General features: G+C 42.4%; 1 protein-coding gene across 1 annotated transcript in view; it reads right to left on the bottom strand.

Moving 5' to 3' along the window:
• Positions 1 to 715: 715 nt before the first annotated feature.
• The window catches only part of LOC121856107 (calmodulin-A-like), a 122,379-nt gene continuing 99,263 nt past the window's right edge, over positions 716 to 23,831 (bottom strand). Inside the window, exons 4-7 of the mRNA XM_042351432.1 lie at positions 22,877 to 22,986; positions 22,142 to 22,232; positions 4,122 to 4,178; positions 716 to 1,912 (exon numbers count right to left, since the gene is read on the bottom strand). Coding sequence (XP_042207366.1) covers positions 1,818 to 1,912; positions 4,122 to 4,178; positions 22,142 to 22,232; positions 22,877 to 22,986 — 353 coding nt within the window. The 3' untranslated portion in view covers positions 716 to 1,817. The remainder of the gene's footprint in view (positions 1,913 to 4,121; positions 4,179 to 22,141; positions 22,233 to 22,876; positions 22,987 to 23,831) is intronic.

The following is a 23,831-nucleotide window of genomic DNA, read 5'->3' on the forward strand; positions in this document are numbered from 1 at the left end:
ATAAAATAGTAAAATTCTATTTGTTGAGCATAACGGGAGGAAGAGAAACTGTAATTGTAGAAAACATTTATAGTTCTTCTGTATAAAGGGAAATATGAGAAAAAATAATTTTCAGTATACCTTTGAAAATATATGATACAACCATTATTGAGAGTTTTGCGATACTTACGGAGTGCAATAGTGAAGAAGAGTCTGAGAGCAGAAAAGGAAGATGTATGGGTAAGTGTGTATACACGAAGGAGTATAAGTGAAGAGTATTAGGTGAAGAGAAAGAAAATGTTTTTGGAAGATATGGATCTTGAATAATCGTCTGATAGACTTGACGGGAGAGTGTGCCATAGGAAGTATGCTGAAAATGTATGGGATGATTGGAGAATTATTAAATGTTATCTAGAGTTTTTTCTTACTTTCCTTACTTTCTAGAGAGTAAGGCTCCTGCTACACAATCTTGTTAAATGGCTGTGTTTCTCGGTAGACCTACGAGACGGATGTATAATAACTACCTGATAATATAATATTTTCGTGGATGGTGTAGTGAGAGAGGTGGAAGTAAGAGTGGTGAATTTTGGTAATTTTGTATTATTAATAGGGATAAAGGATGCAAACAGGAGGTGACACTGTTGTGATGAATAGTGAACAACACCGAAAGATATTGTAATTGGGGGAAGTCAATAATATATTTAAATAAAGCAAAGTGGTGAAAATAAATACTAAATGGAAGAAATTAGGTATATTTAAATAAAGCAAAGTGGTGAAAATAAATACTAAATGGAAGAAATTAGGTATTTCAGACGTCTTTGAATGGTTATAAAAGTGAATGGAAAATTTAATGACAAATTACATCATAGAATATCCGAGTGAAATTTATAGAGAAATCTATATAAAGGCGGCAAAGATGAAACCATACAGGTTACTAGTTGAGCCGACAATAATATATGAGTGAGAAGCACAGACTCTGGATGCATGAGAACAAAAGTTGGAAGTGGAGGAAACATTTGTTAAGTGAATGGGGTGCACATAATAGGAAACATGTATATTGATCTGAAAGGACAGCCAGGTAAATAGCTGATCAGGGTCAGATAAAATATTTTTAACATCCTGGTAAATTTGAGAGAATTAGAATAGGAACATTAGTAAAAAGAGTATAACTCAGATGCTGATGTGTGTGTACACGAGTCGGAAGTTTGGTGTTAAATTATTTAAGAGGATAGACATACTTGATAAAGTAATTAGAACGACGAGTGACATCGGATGAAGGAGTCTGTGATGTTTTGTATCTCTGTAATGTTACTAGAAAGAGCTCTGCCTATTACCGGTGAGGGTGGGGTCATATGGGTATTATCTATACATTAAGAACATATTGCAATATACTGTCACTTCTACTGGATTTCAAGATTTTTCATACGTTCACAGTTATATTTTCTAAAGAAGAATGTTTTGCCGCCCTCAATATTCCTTAAGCTGTCAATAGATATCATGTACAGTAGAAGCCGAAAATTACGTTGCTAGTGAGCTGAACAAAGTTCAGTGTAATTGATTGTCTTAGGTATTGGTTGTACTTGATAAATATTGCAGTAAATGGCCAGGAAACATTTGTTATAAGTTTTTCGCTTGGAAACAGTGTTAAAAGTTATTTATGCAAATATTTAACTCATCTTTTTAAATAATATAACAGTGTGTATCTGAACCTCATGATAACTTTACTAAAGCAGTTCCACATTTAATATATTTTTTCTAAATATGACTTCTGTGCAGCAACTATTATTACCTAACCTTCCTAACATTTTCTTAACAACTAACAATCTTTGATCTTCTTTCTATGGGGTATTTGCCTTCTTCTCTTCCTCGTCCTCGTCATCTCTTGGTTCATCATCGTCATCATCGTCATTCTCGCCCAAGGCCTTCACAAATTCTGAAATACAGTATCAAGTTGTTTACTGCAGCACAACCGAATCATTTGCTACGTTTAAAAAACACACAAAAAGCCATACCGACACCATCGATTAGTGTATTTGTAAACATTAGCAAATATGTGTTTGTGTGTTTGTACGCGTGTGCTTTAGTGTATCTCTGCATATATGCATGTATGTATGTATGTATGTATGTATGTATGTGTGTATATGTATACTTGTATTCATGAGTGTATGTCTGCAGCAATTTGTGTTTATAACTTAAATTTTGCCCCCCCCCCTCTCTCTGTCTCTACCTGACTGCTGTCCTCCCTCTCTACGTGGCCCCTACCTCCCGTCTGCTGCCTGTCCTCCTATAGGATGCCAACTTTACTCTATATTACCACCCTTAGCTCAGTTGACACCCCGGTCTCCCCCTCGGTTGACACACCCATCTCCCCCTCGGTTGACACACCCATCTCCCCCTCGGTTGACACACCCATCTCCCCCTCGGTTGACACACCCATCTCCCCCTCGGTTGACACACCCATCTCCCTCGGTTGACACACCCATCTCCCCTCGGTTGACACCCATCTCCTCGGTTGACACACCCTGTCTCCCTCGGCTGACACACCCATCTCCCCCTCGGTTGACACACACACTCCATCTCCCCTCGGTTGACACACCCGTCTCCTCGGTTGACACACCTGTCTCCCCTGCTGACACACCTGTCTCCCCCTCGGTTGACACACCTGTCTCTCTCTGTTGACACCGTCTCCCTCTCTGTTGACACCTGTCTCCCTCTCTGTTGACACCTGTCTCTCTCTGTTGACACCTTCGTCTCCTCTCTGTTGACACCTGTCTCTCTCTGTTGACACTCTCTGTTGACACTGTCTCCTCTCTGCTGACACCTGTCTCCTCTCTGCTGACACTCGTCTCTCTGTTGACACTCCGTCTCCCTCTCTGTTGACACCTGTCTCTCTGTTGACACCCGTCTCCCTCTCTGTTGACACTCTGTTCTCTTCCTCTCTGTTGACACCCGTCTCCCTCTCTGTTGACACTCGTCTCCCTCTCTGTTGACACCCGTCTCCCTCTCTGTTGACACTCGTCTCCCTCTCTGTTGACACCCGTCTCCCTCTCTGTTGACACCCATCTTCCTCTCTGTTGACACCCGTCTCCCTCTCTGTTGACACCCGTCTCCCTCTCTGTTGACACCCGTCTCTCTCTTGTACGTTTCTTCTTTCCCGTGCACTTCAACACAACCTCCCATACCGCTTGATCCCTCCTCCCGTTTTTAGGTCGCCGGCATCTCTCCCTACATGATTCTTATTCCATTTTTATTTAACCTCCCCTTTCCACATTTGTCCCTGCCTCCCTCTATATAAATATGACTCTGCTTCCCTCTAGGCACGACTCTGCTACCCTCTATGCACGACTCTGCTTCCCTCTATACATGACTTTGCTTCCCTCTATACATGACTTTGCTTCCCTCTATACATGACTTTGCTTCCCTCTATACATGACTTTGCCTCCATCAATATATGACTTTGCCTCCATCAATACATGACTTTGCTTCCCTCTATGCACGACTCTGCTCCCCTCTATACATGACTTTGCTTCCCTCTATACATGACTTTGCCTCCATCAATATATGACTTTGCCTCCATCAATACATGACTTTGCTTCCCTCTATGCACGACTCTGCTCCCCTCTATACATGACTTTGCTTCCCTCTATACATGACTTTGCTTCCCTCTATACATGACTTTACCTCCATCAATACATGACTTTGCCTTCCTCGTTACACAACCCTTATCTCCCTCTCTACATTGGTCTGGTCTCCGGTAACATGACCTCTGCTTGCCTTTCTATTTGAACCCTGCCACCATCTCTGTTGATATTGAAACGGTTTATTTAACCAGAAAAATGCAGATACAGAATCGATAATAATAATAATATTAACATGAGTGAGCCAGTTGAGAGCCTGAGCTCTCTACTCCATCGATACTTCCCCCTTCTATTTAACTTCTCTCTTCCTCTTTGGATGCCCCTATGTCTATTTCTGCATAAGCCCTTGCCTCCCTCTCTATACCTAGCCCCTCTTTTGCTCCCTACTTGTTCCCTGTTTCCTCTGTCCTTCAATGTAATACTCGTCCTAAGACCTGTTCAGCTTCCCCTAACCCCAGTCTAATCCCATTTTCTCATATACTCACAATTCCTTCCGGCTCTCACCTTCAAAGTCGATGCGTCCGTCTCCGTCGATGTCCACCTCTCGGATCATGTCCTCGACTGTGTGGAATAACCAGAGTTAGACTGGGTCAATCTCCCTACCACAAAATTCATTCATTCTTACATTATATTTCATGTAGATCCACAATGGAAACGTGGTTTTATCGAGATTTACATCATATATATATTTTTTCTTGCTCTATATTTACTCTATATTATATTTCTTCCTATCTGATTTACACACACACACACACACACACACACACACACACACACACACACACACACACATACATATATATTATGCTGTATATAACAAACAGAACACAAGCATCAATATAGGCGACTGTCTCGTTCAGTTTAACCTACAAAGTGTGGATTCGGTGGTGGGGGCAAACGTTTCCTTAAACCGAGGTTTTAACTTTATCTAATCGGATATCTAATTACTCATTTAATCACTATAATTTTACTCCAGTGAAAGATATCACACCTAATTGTAGGTACTGATATTCATTTTCATTTGGTGCCTGTACCGACCACTGAATGTTTTCGATCCAACGTTTTTAGGCTTTATCACCAACAAAATTTTACTATTTCTGTTTTCAAACCTTCATAATGAAAAGTTCAGTATTGATAACATCACTATACGTAACACCATACACTCCTTCCAGCACCCATCATCAAGAAGGAACGATAACACTTCTGTCATCAACAAACTCGTTCATAAATTTACTGTATTCATATAACTAACCGTCCTGGAGGTGAAGATTACCCCTGATATTTAGCTACCTATTCATCAATGGGTTCACACGATCACTGTCTTACCATGTTTCCCATATAGCACTAGACCTATATTATATAGCACTTTAGGAAGGCAATTTGGTTGAATTACTTGCCTCTGGTCTATGCCCGTTATTTTCCTGCCCGTAGCGTAGGCAAATTACCTTTATGTCCCTTGTTAAGCAAGATAATTTCCTCCCTCCTCCCCCCGTGTTGATGAGCAGCTCAGAAGCCACAGCAAGCTAAGTCGATGGGTGTCTATTGACACCTGGTGTAATGTTGTAGTGGATACTCTCCCCTACAACTGCCGATTTGTCGCTTAACAGGCAACCCTGCGGCGAGTTCCTTAGACCAAGCCTCGCTTTCGAACTGCGCGGTGATTGGCCAGTTACCGCCATCACCTCAGCCAATCAGCATCGCTGCTCACTTCCGGCAGAATGGTATAAATACCCCAAGCCTCGGAAGGAATGATACACGTATCAGACCTAGCCAAGGTACTGACAACCTTCGCGGAGGGCCTAGCCGGATTACTGGGCCACAAGATCCAACCCACACAGCTCCAAATACTCATGGGGAGCGTCCTCGGGCAAGTCGCCACAGCTCCAGCCACCTCAGTGGAGGAAGCCACGCCGGTCCTCACACGAGTGACAGCCGAGGTACACTCTACACCGAAGAAGGCCACCAGAGAACCCAAGATACCGACAGCTCCCAGAAAGAAATTAGACGTTTCAACTCCCCTGAACCGAACCACGGTCCAGAAGGCAAAAACCACAAAACACGAAGATATGAACCTGATCCAGTTGGAATCGGACTTGGACATTTCCATCGAGGACCACCAGAAGTTCCCGATGAAACAGTGGTGGAAAACATCAGCACCCTGAACATCCTAACATGGAATGCTCAGGGCTTTAAAAACAAGAAACACCTCCTACAAGAAGCAGCAGCCAAGGACAAGCTTGACATCATACTGCTACAAGAAACACTTCTACAAGAACACCACTGTTTCAAATTCAGTGGTTACAAGACATACAGGAGGCATTTCACGCAGGCGTCAACAAGAGGATGTATGATCTTGGTCAAGTCAAGCATACCCTCCTCCGAGGTCACGCAGCAATTTCCATGTGGGGAAAACATCGAAACACAGGCCGTCAAAGTAACCCCCCAAGAACGGGAATTAACTGATCACAACATCTACAAGAACCCAAGGGGCTCACTGGAGGTGACTCAATTATTTGCTTCGGCCGCTGCCCACGTCACACTCATAGGAGGGAATTTCAACGCACATCATCCCTTCCTAAGCTCGGTAAGCCCCACAAATGAAGACGGCCTACACCTATACACCACCTTTCAAGATACACCCGAGATCTGCCTCCTGAACTCCGGAGAGCCCACACACACTAGGGAAGGAAGGCTAGATCTAACCTTCGTCTCCAGTGCACTACAGCCTTCGGCCTCCTGGCAGCTACACCCCACGCTGACCAGCGACCACTTCACCCCCGCCGAGATGGAGATACAATACCCAAAAGGCAGACTGGGGACTCTTTAAGACACACCTGGCTAAGTGGCGCGAAAAATCACAGCCGGCCGGCGCAGCACCCGTGGATGAGACAACCCTCCACCAACAATTGGTCGAGGCGTTTCACCAAGCGGCAGAAGAGGCTATCCCAAAAACAAAACCCACATCAAGACAGTACAATGATTACTGGTACTACTGTCCCAGGGTGAAAGAACTCAACCACAGAGTGAACATGGCCCGAAGAAACTACAGGAGACATCCCACGGAAACAAACAGACATCTCCTGCAAGTCATAGTTAAGGATACCAGGGAAGAGAAGGAAGAAATAAAAAACGTAAGCTGGCTCAAGTGGTGCTCCGAACTGAACGAGCACACCTCCCTTGGCAAGATGTGGGCCCAGATCCGAAGGGCATCTGGGAAGGCAACACCACCACCACCAACCCATCCCAACCCAGAAGAGGAAGCCGAAAGACTTGCAAAACTGTTCTCTGACCGAGCAGCAACGAAAAACCTCCCGAGACAGGCGGAGGAGACACAACGGCGTCTGCGACAGGTCAGACTGCAGATGATCGAAGAGGCCTGCAACAGTGAAGATGACACCGACAGACCTTTCAACCAGCAAGAACTCCAGAAGTCGCTAAAACGAAGCAAGGACACAGCACCAGGGACCGACAGGATAACCTACTCCATGCTTTCCCATGCCGGTACAGCCGGACACGAGGCTCTGCTACAATTCATCAATGCTTCGTGGACAGCACAAAGACTCCCACCGGAATGGAAGAAGGCAGATATACAGCCCATTCCGAAGTCCAGAGAACCAGACAAACCGAGGCCCATCTTCCTTCTCAGCTTCATAGCGAAGACGGGAGAAAGAATGGCTCTCAACCGACTCAAGTGGAAAGTAGGCAGCCCACACCCTCACATCTTTGCTTACACCGAGAACACCGGCACAGGCAGCAACATCGCCGAGATACTCAGCACAGTGGACTACAAACCAGCTCTGGTGGTCTTCCTCGACCTGGGGAAGGCCTTCGAACTAGCAAATCCACTGGCCATTACAACGACGCTCGCTGAAAAAGGCGTCAAAGGAAGGTTGCTGGGGTGGATCCAGAACTACCTCACACAGAGAGAAGCAAGAGTACACTTTCAGGGAGCCACCTCAAGCTACAGGGTCCATGAAAACGGAACCCCACAAGGAGGCATCCTCAGTCCAATGCTGTTCAATGTCCTGATGGAAAATCTTGTCAAACTTCCTTTCAGACAAACAGCCAAGCTCCTATGCTATGCAGACGACTTACAGGTTATAGTAAGAGGATCAAACAGACGAGCCAACACGCAACACACACTCCAACTTATAGAAGAGGAGTGCAACAGACTTGGACTCAAGATAAATCCAGCCAAGTCGAAAGCGATGGCCATCTGCACAGACACACCAGACAAGATGCTCTCCATACAAAACACGCCGGTAGTCTGGACCAACACCCACCAGTGTCTTGGAATCTGGTTTGACCAGAAACTCACTTTCAAGCCGCAACTCGAGTATCTCAGGCACAGGACGAAGAGCAGACACAATATAATGAGGTCGCTCACCAGCACAACCGCAGGAGCAAACCTTCATGTGCTCAAAGCCTACTACACGGCCGCCATCAGATCGCTGGTAGATTACAGTGCTCCAGCACTCATTGGACTGAGAGAAGACCAGATAGCTAAGCTAGAAGTCATCCAAAATAATGCTCTCAGGACCATGCTCGGAGCACCCATGTGGACCAGAATTTGCAATTTGCAAATGGAAACCGAACTACCACCCCTGGCAGTACGAGTCAAGCAGGTGACAGCCTGTCTCCTCGCCAAAATCTGTAGATCAGATAAGCCCACAGCTGCCAAAATTCGAATCAGTGCCTCCCTCCACCTCGACCACAGAGTGCGAGGGGTCACCTGGTCGCACGAGGCAAGCGAGGTCATCCGACACCTGCAAGCAGAAACACTCGTCAAGAACAACCAAGACACACGAGACAATGGTTACGTAGTTCCTCCACCATGGAGCCCTCCACCAGCCACATTCAAAATTACCGACCTAGGCGATAGTAAAGCCAACCTCCAGAAGGAGGACCTCAAAAAAATAACTCTGGAAGCCATAGCCACCGAGACACCGGCTGATGCAGCATCATACTTCACAGACGGCTCGGTGGATCCAAAACATCATACATCCGGAGCGGCCTTCTACACCCAAGGTCAGACCCTCCGATGGAGACTTTCTAATGACTGCTCCACCCTACAAACAGAGCTGGTAGCAATCTCAAAGGCCCTACAACACGCTGCAACACAACACAACAAGTCCATCATAATTCACACGGACTCGAAATCGGCCATGCAAGCGCTGCAACACAGTCAACCAAGAGACAACGTCCACATCATAACCTCGATCCTCGCACAGCTACAGGAATTCCAAAGACAAAACCGCCCAGTCGTCTTACACTGGATTCCCAGTCATGTAGGGATCGGAGGAAACGGCGTGGCAGACGAAGCAGCCAAGGCAGCTACACGTTCTAGTAACGTACACATCCAAGTTCCAGCAAGTGTGCAACAGATCAAGAATCACCTCAGAAAGACTAGCAAGCTCCACATCAAAAAGAGCTTCCTTCACGCATTCAACGCTGGTTCCCAATCAGCCAAATGGTACCTGGCGGCTACAAAAGGGGAACCACCTTTCGCTGACAAGAAAACACCAAGACAAACCCAAGTCAGCCTTCATCGACTACGACTAGGGTACAAGTGCTCCTGGCAGATGATCGGAAATGACGTCATGGAATGCACCTACTGTCAGGAGCCAGCAGCCAACCCACTTGAACACTATCTCCTCGACTGCGAAGTCACACAAAGCCTCCGAAACAGAACTCAAATCTCCCAAGAAGCACACACAACACCAGCGGCCACTCTAACCCGAAAGGCCCAAACAGACCACATTCACAACCTTCTCCGGGTCATCACACGATACCCACCACCCAGATAGCTTAGAAAGTATCCTCTCCCAGCAAGTGCGGACCCCAGTTCGGGGGGCGCGCCACTCCGAAACTGACCACGTCCAAGAGTGGGGGTTGGTGGTAAGCGTCCACTGATCGGGGGTCCGCTCACACTTGCAACCTCCAGTATCCTTCCAATCTGCAGGTGGGACCACCTCCAATCCCAATCCGGTCTGGCTGCTCCAGGAGCTCCAGCCGGAACAACCAAACGGGCCGCCTATAGGCAAAGGCCCGTGTCGGACTACGGTCCGACAATCTCAACAACAACAACAACAGCCATGAAGAGGTTCTGGAGAGTTGTAGTATTATGAGAGGCTTTGTCTGGCGGGGGATTGGTTGTGGGGGAGGGGAGTTTGTATTTGGGGATTGGTTGGGGGTGGCGGTGGTATGTTGATTTGAGCTGAATTAGAATTGAACCAAATCAAACATACCCAACCTCTATGGCAGCCACTGTCAACGAAATCGACCTTACTCAAGACTGAAACCAATCAACCTATATCTCACTCTCATCTCCGTTCACAATTTGACAAAAGCTCAAATCTGTCTCCTGCTATTACTAAAAACTCTCCTACGATACGCTCATCCTTCCTTACTACGAATACTTTGACATTTCAAGCTCAAAGATTCAAAACTCTTCCTCCAACTCGCTCCATTTCTCTTTGACATAGCTCAAAGACCTACAACTCTCAGAACCAAATCAAACATACCCAACCTCTGTGACATCCAATCTCAATAAAATCGACCTAACTCAAGACTGAAACCAATCAACCTATATCTCATTCTCGTCTCCGTTCATAATTTGACAAAAAAGCTCAAATCTGTCTCCTGCTATTACTAAAAACTCTCCTACGATACGCTCATCCTTCCTTACTATGAATACTTTGACATTTCAAGCTCAAAGATTCAAAACCCTTCCTCCAACTCACTCCGTTCCTCTTTGACATAGCTCAAAGACTTTACCTTCATCTTTCTCCAAACAACCCTACGACTAGCTACATTTCCATTTTTTCACCTTCTCTGTTACTTTGATCGTGTGTGGCCTGTGCGTCCGTCCACCTGCGCTTCTCGGCTTGCGCCGCCGCCGTGGCGGGGCGGTTCTTCCTCCGCTTTGCCAACACTGCCTTAGCTATGACAACAACCAGAGCACCCGCGTTGGCCCTTTGCTTGCCCGGTCCTGCTTCCGCCCTCCCTCTGCCTCGTCCTGATTATGATTGTTACACCTACCGGGCACATTGCCTACCCCCTCACGCAAGCGGTGTTTAGCCACTGCACCTGTTCTCTCCTAAAATTCACTTCTATCCTCCCTTTATCCTTCCCCTGAACCTCTTTCCCCTGGGTTTACAAAGGGAAAATCTTGTCTAACAAATCTGCTAACGTTTTTTAGGAAAGTCTTCGAGGTAGTAGATAATGACGAAAATTACGATGTTATTTACTTAGACTTTAGCAAAGCATTTGACAGAGTACCGCATCAGAGGCTTCTGAGAAAAATTAAGGCTCATGGTATCGAGGGGAAAGTTTTAAATTGGATAAAATCATGGCTCACCGATAGAACGCAGAGGGTCAGCGTAGATGGTGTTAAATCTGAGTGGGGCCGTGTAACCAGTGGGGTTCCCCAGGGGTCAGTACTAGGCCCACTCTTGTTCATAATCTACATAAACGATTTAGATACTGGGATCAGCAGTGACATAAGCAAGTTTGCGGATGACACCAAAATAGGGCGGCAAATTAATTCCAGGGCAGGATGCAAATGCATTACAGGAGGATCTAAATAAACTGCAGGGGTGGTCTGAAAAATGGCAAATGAAATTCAACACCAGCAAGTGCAGCGTACTTAATATTGGAAGAACAAATACTTATAATGTATACAGCCTGAACAACATCAACCTAGAGAAGTCGACTTGTGAAAGAGACCTAGGGGTACTTGTAAGCCCGGACCTACGGCCTAGAAAACAGTGCGTTAATGTTCGAAATAAGGCAAACAGAGTATTGGGTTTTATATCTAGAAGTGTAAGTAACAAGAGTGCAGAGGTCTTATTGCAACTATATCTTGCGCTAGTTAGGCCGCACCTCGATTATGCGGTTCAGTTCTGGTGCCCCTATTATAGAATGGATATAAATTCACTAGAGTCGGTGCAGCGAAGAATGACAAAAATGATTCAGGGACTTAGAAACCTTCCATATCAGGATAGGTTAAAGAAACTTAACTTGCATTCCCTAGAAAGACGAAGAGTGCGGGGAGATATGATAGAAGTATTTAAGTGGGTGAAAGGAATCAATAAAGGGGATATAGATAAAGTTCTTATAATATCCGAGCAGGATAGGACTCGGAGCAACGGATTCAAGTTGGATAAGTTTAGGTTTAGGAGGGAGATAGGAAGAAACTGGTTCACAAATAGGGTGGTGGACGAGTGGAACAAGCTTAGCAACTTTGTAGTAAGTGCGGGAACTCTGGAAAGTTTCAAAAGGAGGCTAGAGAGATTCATGGATGATAGAGTGGTAGTAACTCTCGACAGGAGCTGCCATGCACAGGCCAACCGGCCTATTGCAGACTCCTTATTTTCTTATGTTCTTATGTTCTTATGTATGTACATGAAGAGGAACTGGGAGGGCTCACTAACTCCTTCGCAGTAAAAAAATGTCACTACCCTCCAAGCTACACAAGGACCTGGGAGGGCTCACTAACTCCATTGCAGTAAAAAAATGTATAATAAGCGGCACTCTATAAACAGTGGTGGGCATAGCTAAACGAAAAGTTAGCTTCGCTAACCGCTGATCTGCTAATTATAAAGTTAACTTCGCTAATGCTAAACAGCTAAAGAAAATAGCGGAAGCTAACGCTAACCGCTAATTTTTATTAATTGAAATATGCTTCGTTTTTTTTTGTGGGGGGACGGGGGGCTCTAAAACCCTTAAAAACAGACCTAGAGAGCTGAAATTTTCATATGTTGTCTTGTAGCTTAGACATAGAGCTTTCCAAAAAGGTATAGCATGCCAAGATCAGATGATGATCAAGGTGTACACAAATAATTAAATGAACAAATGAAATTAAACATTAGTTTACTTTCGAGTTTCAACATACAGTTTATAATCTATATTTACTGTATGACAAGACAGAAAGTATTAAACGAATCCAAAAACTATAGTACTGTATAGCATAGGTAGCAAATAGCATCATACCAAGATCAGATGATGATCAACTTATCAAGGTGTACACTGTACACAATTTCACAAATAATCAATTTGCATTCTCATTCAACCTATCGGCCTTATTCATTATTCATGTAAATATGCAATACCAACCACATACACATTATACCAGTGCATTTTTATATAACTTATTGTTGGTCAAGTCATGTAAATAAACAGAAAACTCTAAACTTTAATGCAAAGTAAGTTTTTAGAAAATTTTGTTTGGCGCACACCTTGGATGACATCCTGGTTATGAACTTATAAGAATAACCAAATATATTGACACAAAAATTCCGAATTAAATTAACAAATAAATGAGAAATGAAATTATACATTAGTTTACAATTACGTTCTATGATTCTTTCGACATACACTGACAGTCTTCACCTTCCATAACAATAAGCGAATAACGTATGCTGCTGTCGCTGACACTGTAAGACTGCTTAGACTGTCTGTAACGTGACAACGTCGTAAGTGAACAGAAGTCAGAACTGCGGAATTACACAATGCTGCTCAGCTGCTGCAGTGCGGCGTCGACAAATCATGTCTTGTCACGTTTACACGTACTAACATGCAGTCAGCCAAGAGTGCCTGACTGGCTGTTGGAGACACGCGTCGCGGCGTCACACGCTTACAACAATCAGGAACAAACATGTATAAATTTTGTTAGCGGACTTAAAGTTAGCGGAACTAAATTTAGCGGAAGCTACTTGGTCCGCTAATGGTTTCCAAAGATAGCAAAAACGCTAATCCGCGAACGAAAAAGTTAGCTTCGCTAATTAGCGGTTAGCGGAACCGTGCCCACCATTGTATATAAATAAACCAATACAGTATTAATACAAAGGTCTGACGACCCAAGGGAGCAAAACAAAGATAAAACACCAATAGGAAAGATGAAGCGATCTGGTTGAGCCCAGATTCTTTCTACTCCTACTGTATTTCAGTTTCACCACTTTTTCTTCAACCCCTAATAATCTTCTCTCACCTCATAACTCATGACTCCAAAGCCAAGAAGAGGATTCTGCTAGATGCTCTCAAACAGACAAGACCTCCTCTCAACAAGCTCCACACCACACAGTAACTCCCTAGCACTGCATTGTACATATATATATATAAAACGCCATAGTAAGTTTCCCTTCTCACCTCCATCCTTACTGTGAGATCTCCTACATGTACATACTGTATGTACACTGTACAGTATGTGAGCCTAACAAAGAGAAATTTGACAACTGGCCACATACACTACGCTACAATGTAACCGATTTTGTTTTAATTAATATAATACAAAAACTTAATTTTTCGATGTTGCAAAGTGTATATTTTTGTGGAATAGAAGTATGTAACGAGCTACAGTATTTGAGTTACCCCTTTGTAACGATTAGACAGTGGAAAGAGAATGGAATGTACAGTAATCCTGAATGGGGATTTATTTGTAAAAGTATCGTTTAAATATTGACATTATTTTGAAATGTTAACTTACCTGAAATATTGTGTGAACAATAAAATTAATAAACTCTGTGAAATAGTTTTGAAGTATTAAATCATTGTAACACTTGAGAAAATGCATAAAAAGAAATATCTTATCCCATGACACGAGAATCATATAATTCTTAAGAATATTTATCAGCATTTAGAAAGAGTTTTCATCTCTAAAAAGTACTTGATGAAAGATAAGTGATTGTAGAATAAGAAAAAGTAAAAGACAAATTGTATGTTGTTGAAGCTATCAACTGAATTGTATATTACCATCGGTTAATATCGGTCCAGACTAAGTTTACAGAAACACACGGCACATGGTATTCTTTCTACCAATTTAAATCGATCAAGAACAGAATGTTTTGTCTGCATGTAAAATAATTTTAATGTAAACAGGCTTATGAAGAATGATTAGGTTTTAAACACAGCTAAATAATTTATGGAAATTTATAAATAAAATAAATATATAAAGATATTTAACATAAAGAAACTGAGTTTGTTTTAATTATGAGTACATATGAGCTGAACCTTTAGCCAGTGACTGTACATAAAAACGTAAGACAAGTTAAACTGTGGATATTCCACCTGCTATCAAATCTCCCACTTTATATCCCACTTCCAAACTTCACTTCCTGCTACATCTTCTTGCATTTTCAGAGCAAACGGATTTCTTTACAACTCAACAACAACAACAGAGAGTAGACATGCTTCACAAGTAACACAACTGGGATCAATTGAAAGTTGTGAGGCTTCCAATGTTCCAGTCCTCCTGAGAAGCTGAACCTTCTCGTCCTGAAGAGGTTTTGTACTTCTTTAGATATAGAATGGGTAACGAAGGATGTCACATCCTTCGTCCGAGTGTCTGACGACCGGGGACAGTCTGAACAACTTAAGAACGCTGAAAACATCAATGACGTCCTCGTTGAGATGAAAGTAAACTTCGACGACAATGTAGACAAGAGCGATACACAGACAAGAAGATTTAGTCGTGGTGTAATGGTCACAGTTGCACCGATATTATAGAAACACCTCGAGTTGTTAAGTAACTATAAATTTACTTGAGTACTGTACTCAAGTAACTTTTTTGCTATTTACTTTTTGAAAAAGCACTACAAATATTTTAGTTCATTATTTTTTACTTCAGTATGGTTTTCTAATACTTTTACCCCATTACAAATGAAAAAAAAAATCGCTATTCGTTACATGCAAACTAAAATATGTATATTTTTAAATTAATCAATTAATTATTATTCATAGTAAAATAATTGTGGTTTTTTTTTTTAATTGGGAGGGTGGTATGGGTAGAGCCGTGAAGGGTAAGGTGTGGGGAGACACCACGCGGTCACAAACCTAGGGATCTCGTGAGGTGAGGTGACATAAGGTCAGGCGGGAGTGGCCATGACAGGGAACTTTCCCTTTGATCTTCTTATGTCCATTAGCACCTTGACCACTCACCTCACCTAACCTACCCTATTATTCCCACCTACCCCAACCCCATCGAATCCCCTCTCTTCTCCCCCACCTTTCCTTCAGGGACATGGTCTTCCTGTTAGGCGTCAGTTGTTCTTTGCATACACCTGTACCTAAAATAAATTTCAAAGATGCTGTGATTCCAAAATGTTTTAAAGATTTTTTTCGTCTTAGATATAAAGCCTGTATCTATACACATGTGTGAGACTGAGTGTATCCCCCCCAGCACCCGTCAGATATTACGTGGTGCGAAGAATTCAGCTACTCATCAATTCGAAACGTGACGTCTCCACAGCCACACCCCAATTGGAGGGACAATTCGCGGCGAGTCTTCAACAGACTCTGTCACTATGGAGGCAGCAATCATCCACAAACTCCTCAACTGGTGGAGCTTGATAGCTACCTGGCATGATCAGGGGATGGAATGGAGCTACTGAGGTCTTTCCCGACATTATGTAACCTATCTTTCAAGCTTAATATCCACCTGCGACAAGCCTAGTCACAAGACCCCGCCACCGTGGGTAGCGTACAGTATATAAATCTAAATTATTACGAATAAGTAGGTGGTGACATAGCTTGGAGAAGGACGTGCCCCTAAGCACTCGTTTTAGTGACCATAGGAAATGGCCGCCGTGGATCGTTGTGTTGTGGGGGAAGAGGGACGGTGTGTGAGGAAAGACGACCCCCTGGCCACTCTGTTAAGTCAGCTGGAGCAGTTGAGGAGAGAGATAAGACGTTTTAAAGGGGGAGAACGAAGCCCTCAGGACTGAACTCCTTCAGGTAGGTGTCCTGTCTAGCAGGACACCTGCGAAGGAGAGTCAGGAGGATCAAGCGTGGAGAGTGGTTGTCTCCAAGGGGACTAGGGTCAGACTCAGGAAAGCTGACCGGGGTGTGGAGTGCAGTAACCCCTACCAAGTGTTGGAGGAAGCTGGCGAGGAAGAGAGGAGGCAGGAGGAGGAAGAGAAGAGGCAGGACGGTGTGGTGTCTGGAGAGAAAAGAGCAGTTGTTCAAACCCTGCCCATTGGTAAGGTCGTGGTAGTTGGGGACAACCAGGTGAGGTTCATAGATAGGATTTTTTGTGCAAGAGATAGGAAACGTAGGACTAGGGTGCGTTTTCCTGGGGCTGGGATAGGGCATGTAGCCGAGAGGATAAAAGGTTTTGTCAGGGGAGGGTACCAAGCCAATAGTGTGTCTTAGTGTAGGAGGTAACGAAATAGGAAAGGTTAGGAATGAGGAACTTTTCAAGAGGTATAGGGAGGCGCTGGGGAAGGTTAGAGATAGGGAGGGATCCCGATAGTATGTGGTGTCTTACCTAGAAGAGGAGTTGGAGGAGAATGGCTGTCCAGGACAATTGCTATAAATTGCCGACTGGAAAAAAAAACATTGTGCAAGCGATGGTTGGGCGTTCATTGATAACTGGCAACCATTCTATGGCAATTTTGATGGAGTACACTTGTCTCGCGCGGGGGTAAAGACGTTGTCTGCATCCCTGGAGCGTGAAATTGTCACTCCAAAGGAGGGGTTTCGCCAGTAGAGAGAGGTCAGGGTAAAAGGGAGTCAAAAAACAAGCAGGTCCTGGGGAGTAAAATTGGTTACTCAGGACAAGGGGTAAAACAGGACCAGGGATGGGTAGGTTTAAATATATACTATACAAACAGTAGGAGCGTTAGAAATAAAATAGACTTGCTGAGAGCGGTTGTATGTACCGAGAACGTAGACGTCATAGCAATCACCGAAACATGGATGAATCTGGCCAGCAAGAACTTTTTATCAGAATACCACACAGAAGGGTACAACCTTTTTCACAAGGACAGGGAAGGTAGGAAGGGGGGAGGGGTCGCACTCTTCGTCAGGGATACGCTAAAATGCTGTATTAATAATTCAATAAAGGGTAAAATAGGAACCGAGTCTGTATGGGTAGAAATTGCGGAAGAGAAAAACTAATTATGGGAGTGATTTACAGGCCCCCCCAAGTCTTGGGAAAGAAGCAGCTCAGCCCATATGGCAAGAAATGAGTAGGGCAGCACAATACAACAACCTGAGCATTGTGGGGGATTTCAACTTCAGAAATATTGACTGGGACAACATTGTAGGTGACTATGAATCTGAAGACTTCCTAGACGCAGTACAGGACATTTTTTTAAACAACTTATTACTGAACCTACTAGAGGTGACAATATATTAGACCTAGTATTAACTAATGAAGAAAATATTATCAGAGATATCATAATAGGGGAAGAACTAGGAAACAGTGATCGCAGAAATCAGGTTAACCCTAAATTGGGAAACGAAAAACAATGACAATATGGTCAGAGTCCCAGACTTTCGATCGGCGGATTATGAGGGGTTAAGAAGGTACCTAGGTGAGGTCGCCTAGGAACAGTCAGGTCAGTCCCCGGTAGGAACGGGTGAGGTCACCGGCGTGGATGTAAGACCTCCTACCCTCACTGACGCAGCTATGGTCAATTTGGTGTTATTCTTGTTTATAAATGCCTTCTAATCTGTCTCAAGTCTATCCGTCCTGTCTATTGCCATCCCAACTGTCTGTTCGTCTGCGTGGTGTTTGAATGTAAGCCCGTCTGTACTCTTTGTGTCTTCAAATCTGTCTGTCTTAGGGTTGCCATACGTCCGTATTTTCCCGGGCATGTCCTCCATTTAGGTCTCGAAATCTTCATCCGGAAGCAATTTTTAAAATTCTTCAAAAGTTCGGAACTTCAGCTTCCACCATTTTCTCCACGGAAAAAAACATGATACTGTAATGACGAGAGAGAGAGAGAGAGGGGAGGTGGAAACCATAGAGATCTTCAGTTTTCGTTAGCTGATAAGTCACGTGTACGCCTGTACGGTGTTGTCAACTTAGCTGTCAAATATTTGATTGATAAGGGGGTAGAAGTTGATGATGTGCAGTGTTTTGACCAAGTTAGTAACCTGAAGCAGTTTGTGGAAAATTACAAGTGATGAAGAATTTAGTAATCTGCCATCACATAAAAAGTGGACCAGATACTTTGAAAAATCAAAGAACTTTGAATGCCACTCAGAATTGCTAAGAATTTCACAATTCTTCTTTGCTATATCATCTCACAATGCAAATGTAGAAAGAGTTTTTCACTGATGCAAAGTCAATGGACAAAGTAAAGGAACAAATTAAGTGTTGAAACAATGAAAGGCATTCTGACTGTACAGTACAACTTCCAAGAAGCATCTTGCAGTGACTTCTATACCTTTCTAAAGAGCAATCAGCCAATACTGAAATAGATCCGATCTACAGAAAAGTAAGCATGGGCACATCAAGTCACACACACAGTGGGGGAAGAAGACTGCAGCTAAAGAAGATATTCAGCCTTAAGCAAAGGTACTTTTTTTGTTTTAAGATTTCTATACCATGTATGTTGTATATTAGTCTACATTAAAAACACAATGCAATACAGTACACCGATACTGGTGTGTATATATATATATATATATATGCAAGTAAATCACTGTAGGTGCGCGTGATCTAGGTATATGCTGATAACCACAAGGAAAGAAGAAAACACGAAGTTCCCAAGCGCTTTCGTGTAATTCAGAGTAATTTCAAACGCCGTGCCTTGGGCGTTGCTGAGTTCAAGGTCGTCTGAGGGAAGACTGCGCTCCCCGCACGTAGCAAGAGGTTGTGGAACTAGGCCTATACGATACTAAATGTAATTTACCGAATTAATATGGAGGCGAATTATGAAACTAAATATCAATTATTAAATTAAAAGTAATGATAGATCGATTATCAGTCTGAATAATGTTATGGGTGTCCCAAGAAAGTTATTAGTTAGGCGGAAAATATGTCACGTAGGCCTAAGCTAACGCCTTGAGAGGACACGAGGCTGGCTAGTCCTCAGTCACGCGAAAGTGATCGGACCAACAAGACGTCCATGCGCGTCCGTCCACAGAAATAGTCACGTGGCCTAGTCACCTGTGTTGCGCTATTGCAGTATAACAAGGTTCCGTCAGAACCCACTTGACTGCGAGAGTGATGACTGGGAGAGATTGACTGCCGTTTGAGACTGCCGTTAATGATTGAGGATTGGCGATTGTCACCGTTGGACCGATCAGTGTAGGCCTGTCACTGTTTAGCGGGGTAGCAAAGAAGCTCTTGAGTGAACCTAGCCGTCTGGGTGCCCAGCTAACGACGGGACGATCGTCGGGGTCACCAGCTCTCCTCTACCTCGACTCACAATACCACATATCTCAAGCAGCTTAGTGAAACCCTTTTGCTAACGGGAAGCTAAAGCTTCTCTCAACTGTACAAGGTCTGATTGGCTCACTCCCTTCTGCTTCATGGATGTACTGGGGGTAAAGTGAAGCCAGCTGAGTGATACAGGGTCGCACACTGGGGCCAAGAGTCAGTGGAGTTTAGAGGTACACTTTCCAAGGTGGAGAAAGGCTTATTTGGGCCTTAAACTACAGGAGCCTCTTGGTTGTGCCTTAAACGACTACGGAGTGCAGGTGGAATCTGTGCGTGTGTTAGGTTAGGAAGCATGGTTCACGGGTATTGGTGGACTCAGTAACTTCTTAATAATAGTGACAATATTTTTGTGTGTAGTTAATACTATTTTATCAGTTACTAATGTATGCTGTGTGCATTTAATATTTCTTTATAATCTCAATCTCAGGTATAACCTTTGTTCCCCAGAGTAGTGTTTAAGTTAGGTTAGGAGGTGTGTATCTGTTGGGGTAATATAATTTTGTTGAGCGCCCTGAAGGCCTATTCAGGGTGGAGTTAATAAGTTCTGATTTTTATACCATTTTCTCAGTGCTGGATATAATTTTGGTGAGTGCCCTTAAGGCCTATTCATTGTAGAGTTATTAATTTCTTATTTTTTTAATACCATTTCCTCAGTGATTGATATTTTGTTGAAAGCCCTAAAGGCCTGGTTCATGTGTGCAAGCAACATTTCTTAATACTTTAAACTTATTGTCCTCTAATGAGGCATTGCCTGAGTTTCTAATAATTTCAACATCATGTATAACTATTATTCCCCAGAGTAGTATTTTAAGTTCAGGTTAAGAAGTGCGCATATTGGTGTACCATTATTTGATTGTGTTTGTAGTGTTGGAGGGAATGCAAGTGTAAATTTTACAGTGTGTCTCATTCATCCCAGTCACAGACGCTATCCTTCCACGGGTCACGGACAATTCATTTTGTTTAGTAAATTTAAGTGTTCTTGTGCTGGTTCGGGATTTTTCTCAAAGGGGCGCTTCCACTGCAATTACCATCTAATAATCTTTAATAAACCCCAAGTCAAGTGAGAAATTAAAGTCCAGTAATTCCGACCGGTCACATATATATATATATATATATATATATATATATATATATATATATATATATATATATATATATATATATATATATATATATATATATATATATTAATGCTATGCAAATATGCAAAATTAATTGTTACGGCTGTTTCAAGGTTACATAGCGCCAAAGTGTGTGCCTGGCAGGGGGGGATGTCTTCGGGAACGTCCTCATTTTGAATGTTCATATATATATATATATATATATATATATATATATATATATATATATATATATATATATATATATATATATATATATATATATATATATATATATATTGTTACGACATGACAAGGCAAAACAGAATGGAAACTTAATTTAAATACCTATTAAACATCCTAAATATTATACCTAACAATAATAACGAGAATAGCTTATCTGTTGAGTTAAATACAGGTCAGCCACATAAGTAAAGAAAAAGAGCCAGACAACATCAAGAGAATTGGTGAAGCAGCTCCGACGCACTGCAGTCAGTGTCAAGAGTAAAACTGACTATCAGCCGGCTTTTCCCAACCCGACAGGTGGATGCTGGAATTTAAGGTCCTCTGGTGTTCATCACCGGAACAGCATTCACTAGTCTGATGACTGTTATGCGTAAACTAGCTAATTTGAATCAATCAACTAAATAAATGTACTTTACACGTCATATTACAACAATATAGTCCAAATAATATAATTAGAATATAATATATACAACATACCTGGATTTATACGACATCCAATGAAATCACCAATAACTTGATTTACTGGCACTCTTCGTAATCCCGAGTCATCTCGACTAAGGATTCATGGCAATATATATATATATATATATATATATATATATATATATATATATATATATATATATATATATATATATATATATATATATATATATATATATATATATATATATATATATATATATATATATATATATATATATGTGTGTGTGTGTGTGTGTGTGTGTGTGTGTTTGTGTGTGTAAAGTGTGTGTGAGTGTTATATTTTACACGCTGGTATCAAAGTTCAATAAAGTGGGGGAGAGGAATTAAGAGACAGAAGACACAATACTCCTCAACTACTAAATTATTACAAGTCAAGGAAGATGATGTTTCGTGGATGGTGCAAGTTGGTGATGGAAAACTCATTCCTCTACTCCTATTTCAAGTTAGGTTTATGCTCGAAAATCACTGCTGACGTTGCCCTCCTAAAGAAACCGGTGCACGTGAAATCATACGCTACTCACTCTCCTCCTCAGACAGATCCTCGCCCAGACACTGGAGGACGGCGCGTAGGTCACTGGCACAGATGTACCCTCGGCCATGTTTGTCAAAGATCTGTGGAGGATTGACAAATTCTTATATCTCACACAACAGTATTTAAAAAGTTGCCAATATTTTGTGTTTTGTCTGATGCTATTGTTGTGAATCCTATATGCACTGAATAGGTAACTAGTGTACAAATTGTTTTAGCGTGTTTTGCAAATGGTCATACCAGTTCATACAAGTAATTTGATTTGCTGAAATATGATAATCAAGTGTATGGATCACAAACATGGTCAGTCACTCTGATATAAAAGTTCTATAAAGTGGGGAATCAAGAGACGGAAGATACAATACTCCACAAATACTACAGTACACTACTCAAAGTCAAGGAAGATGAAGATGTTGCATAGTGACCAACGAAGACGCTCCATGGACAGTATAATACTGAGGGGGAATTATGTTCTAACTGGGGGAGTGAAAGATTTCCAGGGGACAATTTAAGTTGGCAAGAGACTTGGGAGATAAAGACAATCTACAACAATCAGTAAGGAATTCAAAAGAAAAATGTTTCACCGGTAAAACTAGACTAACAAATAAAGACTCTTGGGAGAGAGTACACGTTCGTGATATTCCAGGTAACACTGAAAAGTGTGTGAGTGCGAGAGAAAAGAGACTTAGTGATGAACAGACTTCACGATGAGGTACTGGATACTCACCTTGAAGGCATCCCTCAGTTCTTTCTCCTCGTCCTCCCCAGGTCGTTCTCCTCCACCGCTCATATTACACACGATCTCCACGAATTCGTTGAAGCTGAACGTGCCATCGCCTGCCACAAGGATTTACTTGTTACGAGAAAGTTAACATGAACTTAAAATATGATGAAACAAATAATTGTTCACCCGTGGAGACGTGGAATCATTGTTTTAGTCAATCGGTGCTGGGAGAGGTTTTGTCATAATCATAATGATTAGTCAGCAACAACATGCTGACGTAACAAGCTTTATTAAATTACACAAGTTTATTATGAGTCAGTAACAACATACACCGTCGTGGAGAACTAAATTATACGTGTATTATAATAGTAATAAGAACATTATAAATCATTGGCAATAACACAGTGATTATAACCATAAATGAACTCCCTAACGATCACACCACGAATAAATATACACCTTGATAATACTTTAGGAAATAAACATTTAACATGCCTTTCTAGACTTTCCTTGGTCCAATCGACTTACCGTTTACTAGTGTTGCGTGTCTGCATTACCTATATTTACCTTATAAATCAAATGACCACCCACTAGGTCCACTAGGATAACTGAAGGAGGGAGGCCAACTGCCTATGTTGGGTCCCGCTATTGTTCTTGATAATTTTGTCAAGGACTATTTTGAAGCACAGTACTGTTCTTGATTCCACAGCTTGATCTGGTAGACCGTTCCATCGGTCTACTGTCCTGTGTGTGTAAGAAATAATTCCTTACGTGGTGGTGCGTGACATCACAGAGAATTGGCCCGGGTTCGTGTTTTCCTTATGTATTCAGAATCAATTTATATGACGATATTATTAAATAATTGTTCTCTATCCACTTATTTATCAATGATTATTCTAAAATGAACGTATATCAAATGAATGAGCAAATATTATATTATATTATATTATGAGAATAA

Source organism: Homarus americanus, unplaced genomic scaffold (genome assembly GCF_018991925.1).
Source record: "Homarus americanus isolate GMGI-L3 unplaced genomic scaffold, GMGI_Hamer_2.0 scaffold51752, whole genome shotgun sequence".
Taxonomy (NCBI): Eukaryota; Metazoa; Arthropoda; class Malacostraca; order Decapoda; family Nephropidae; genus Homarus; species Homarus americanus.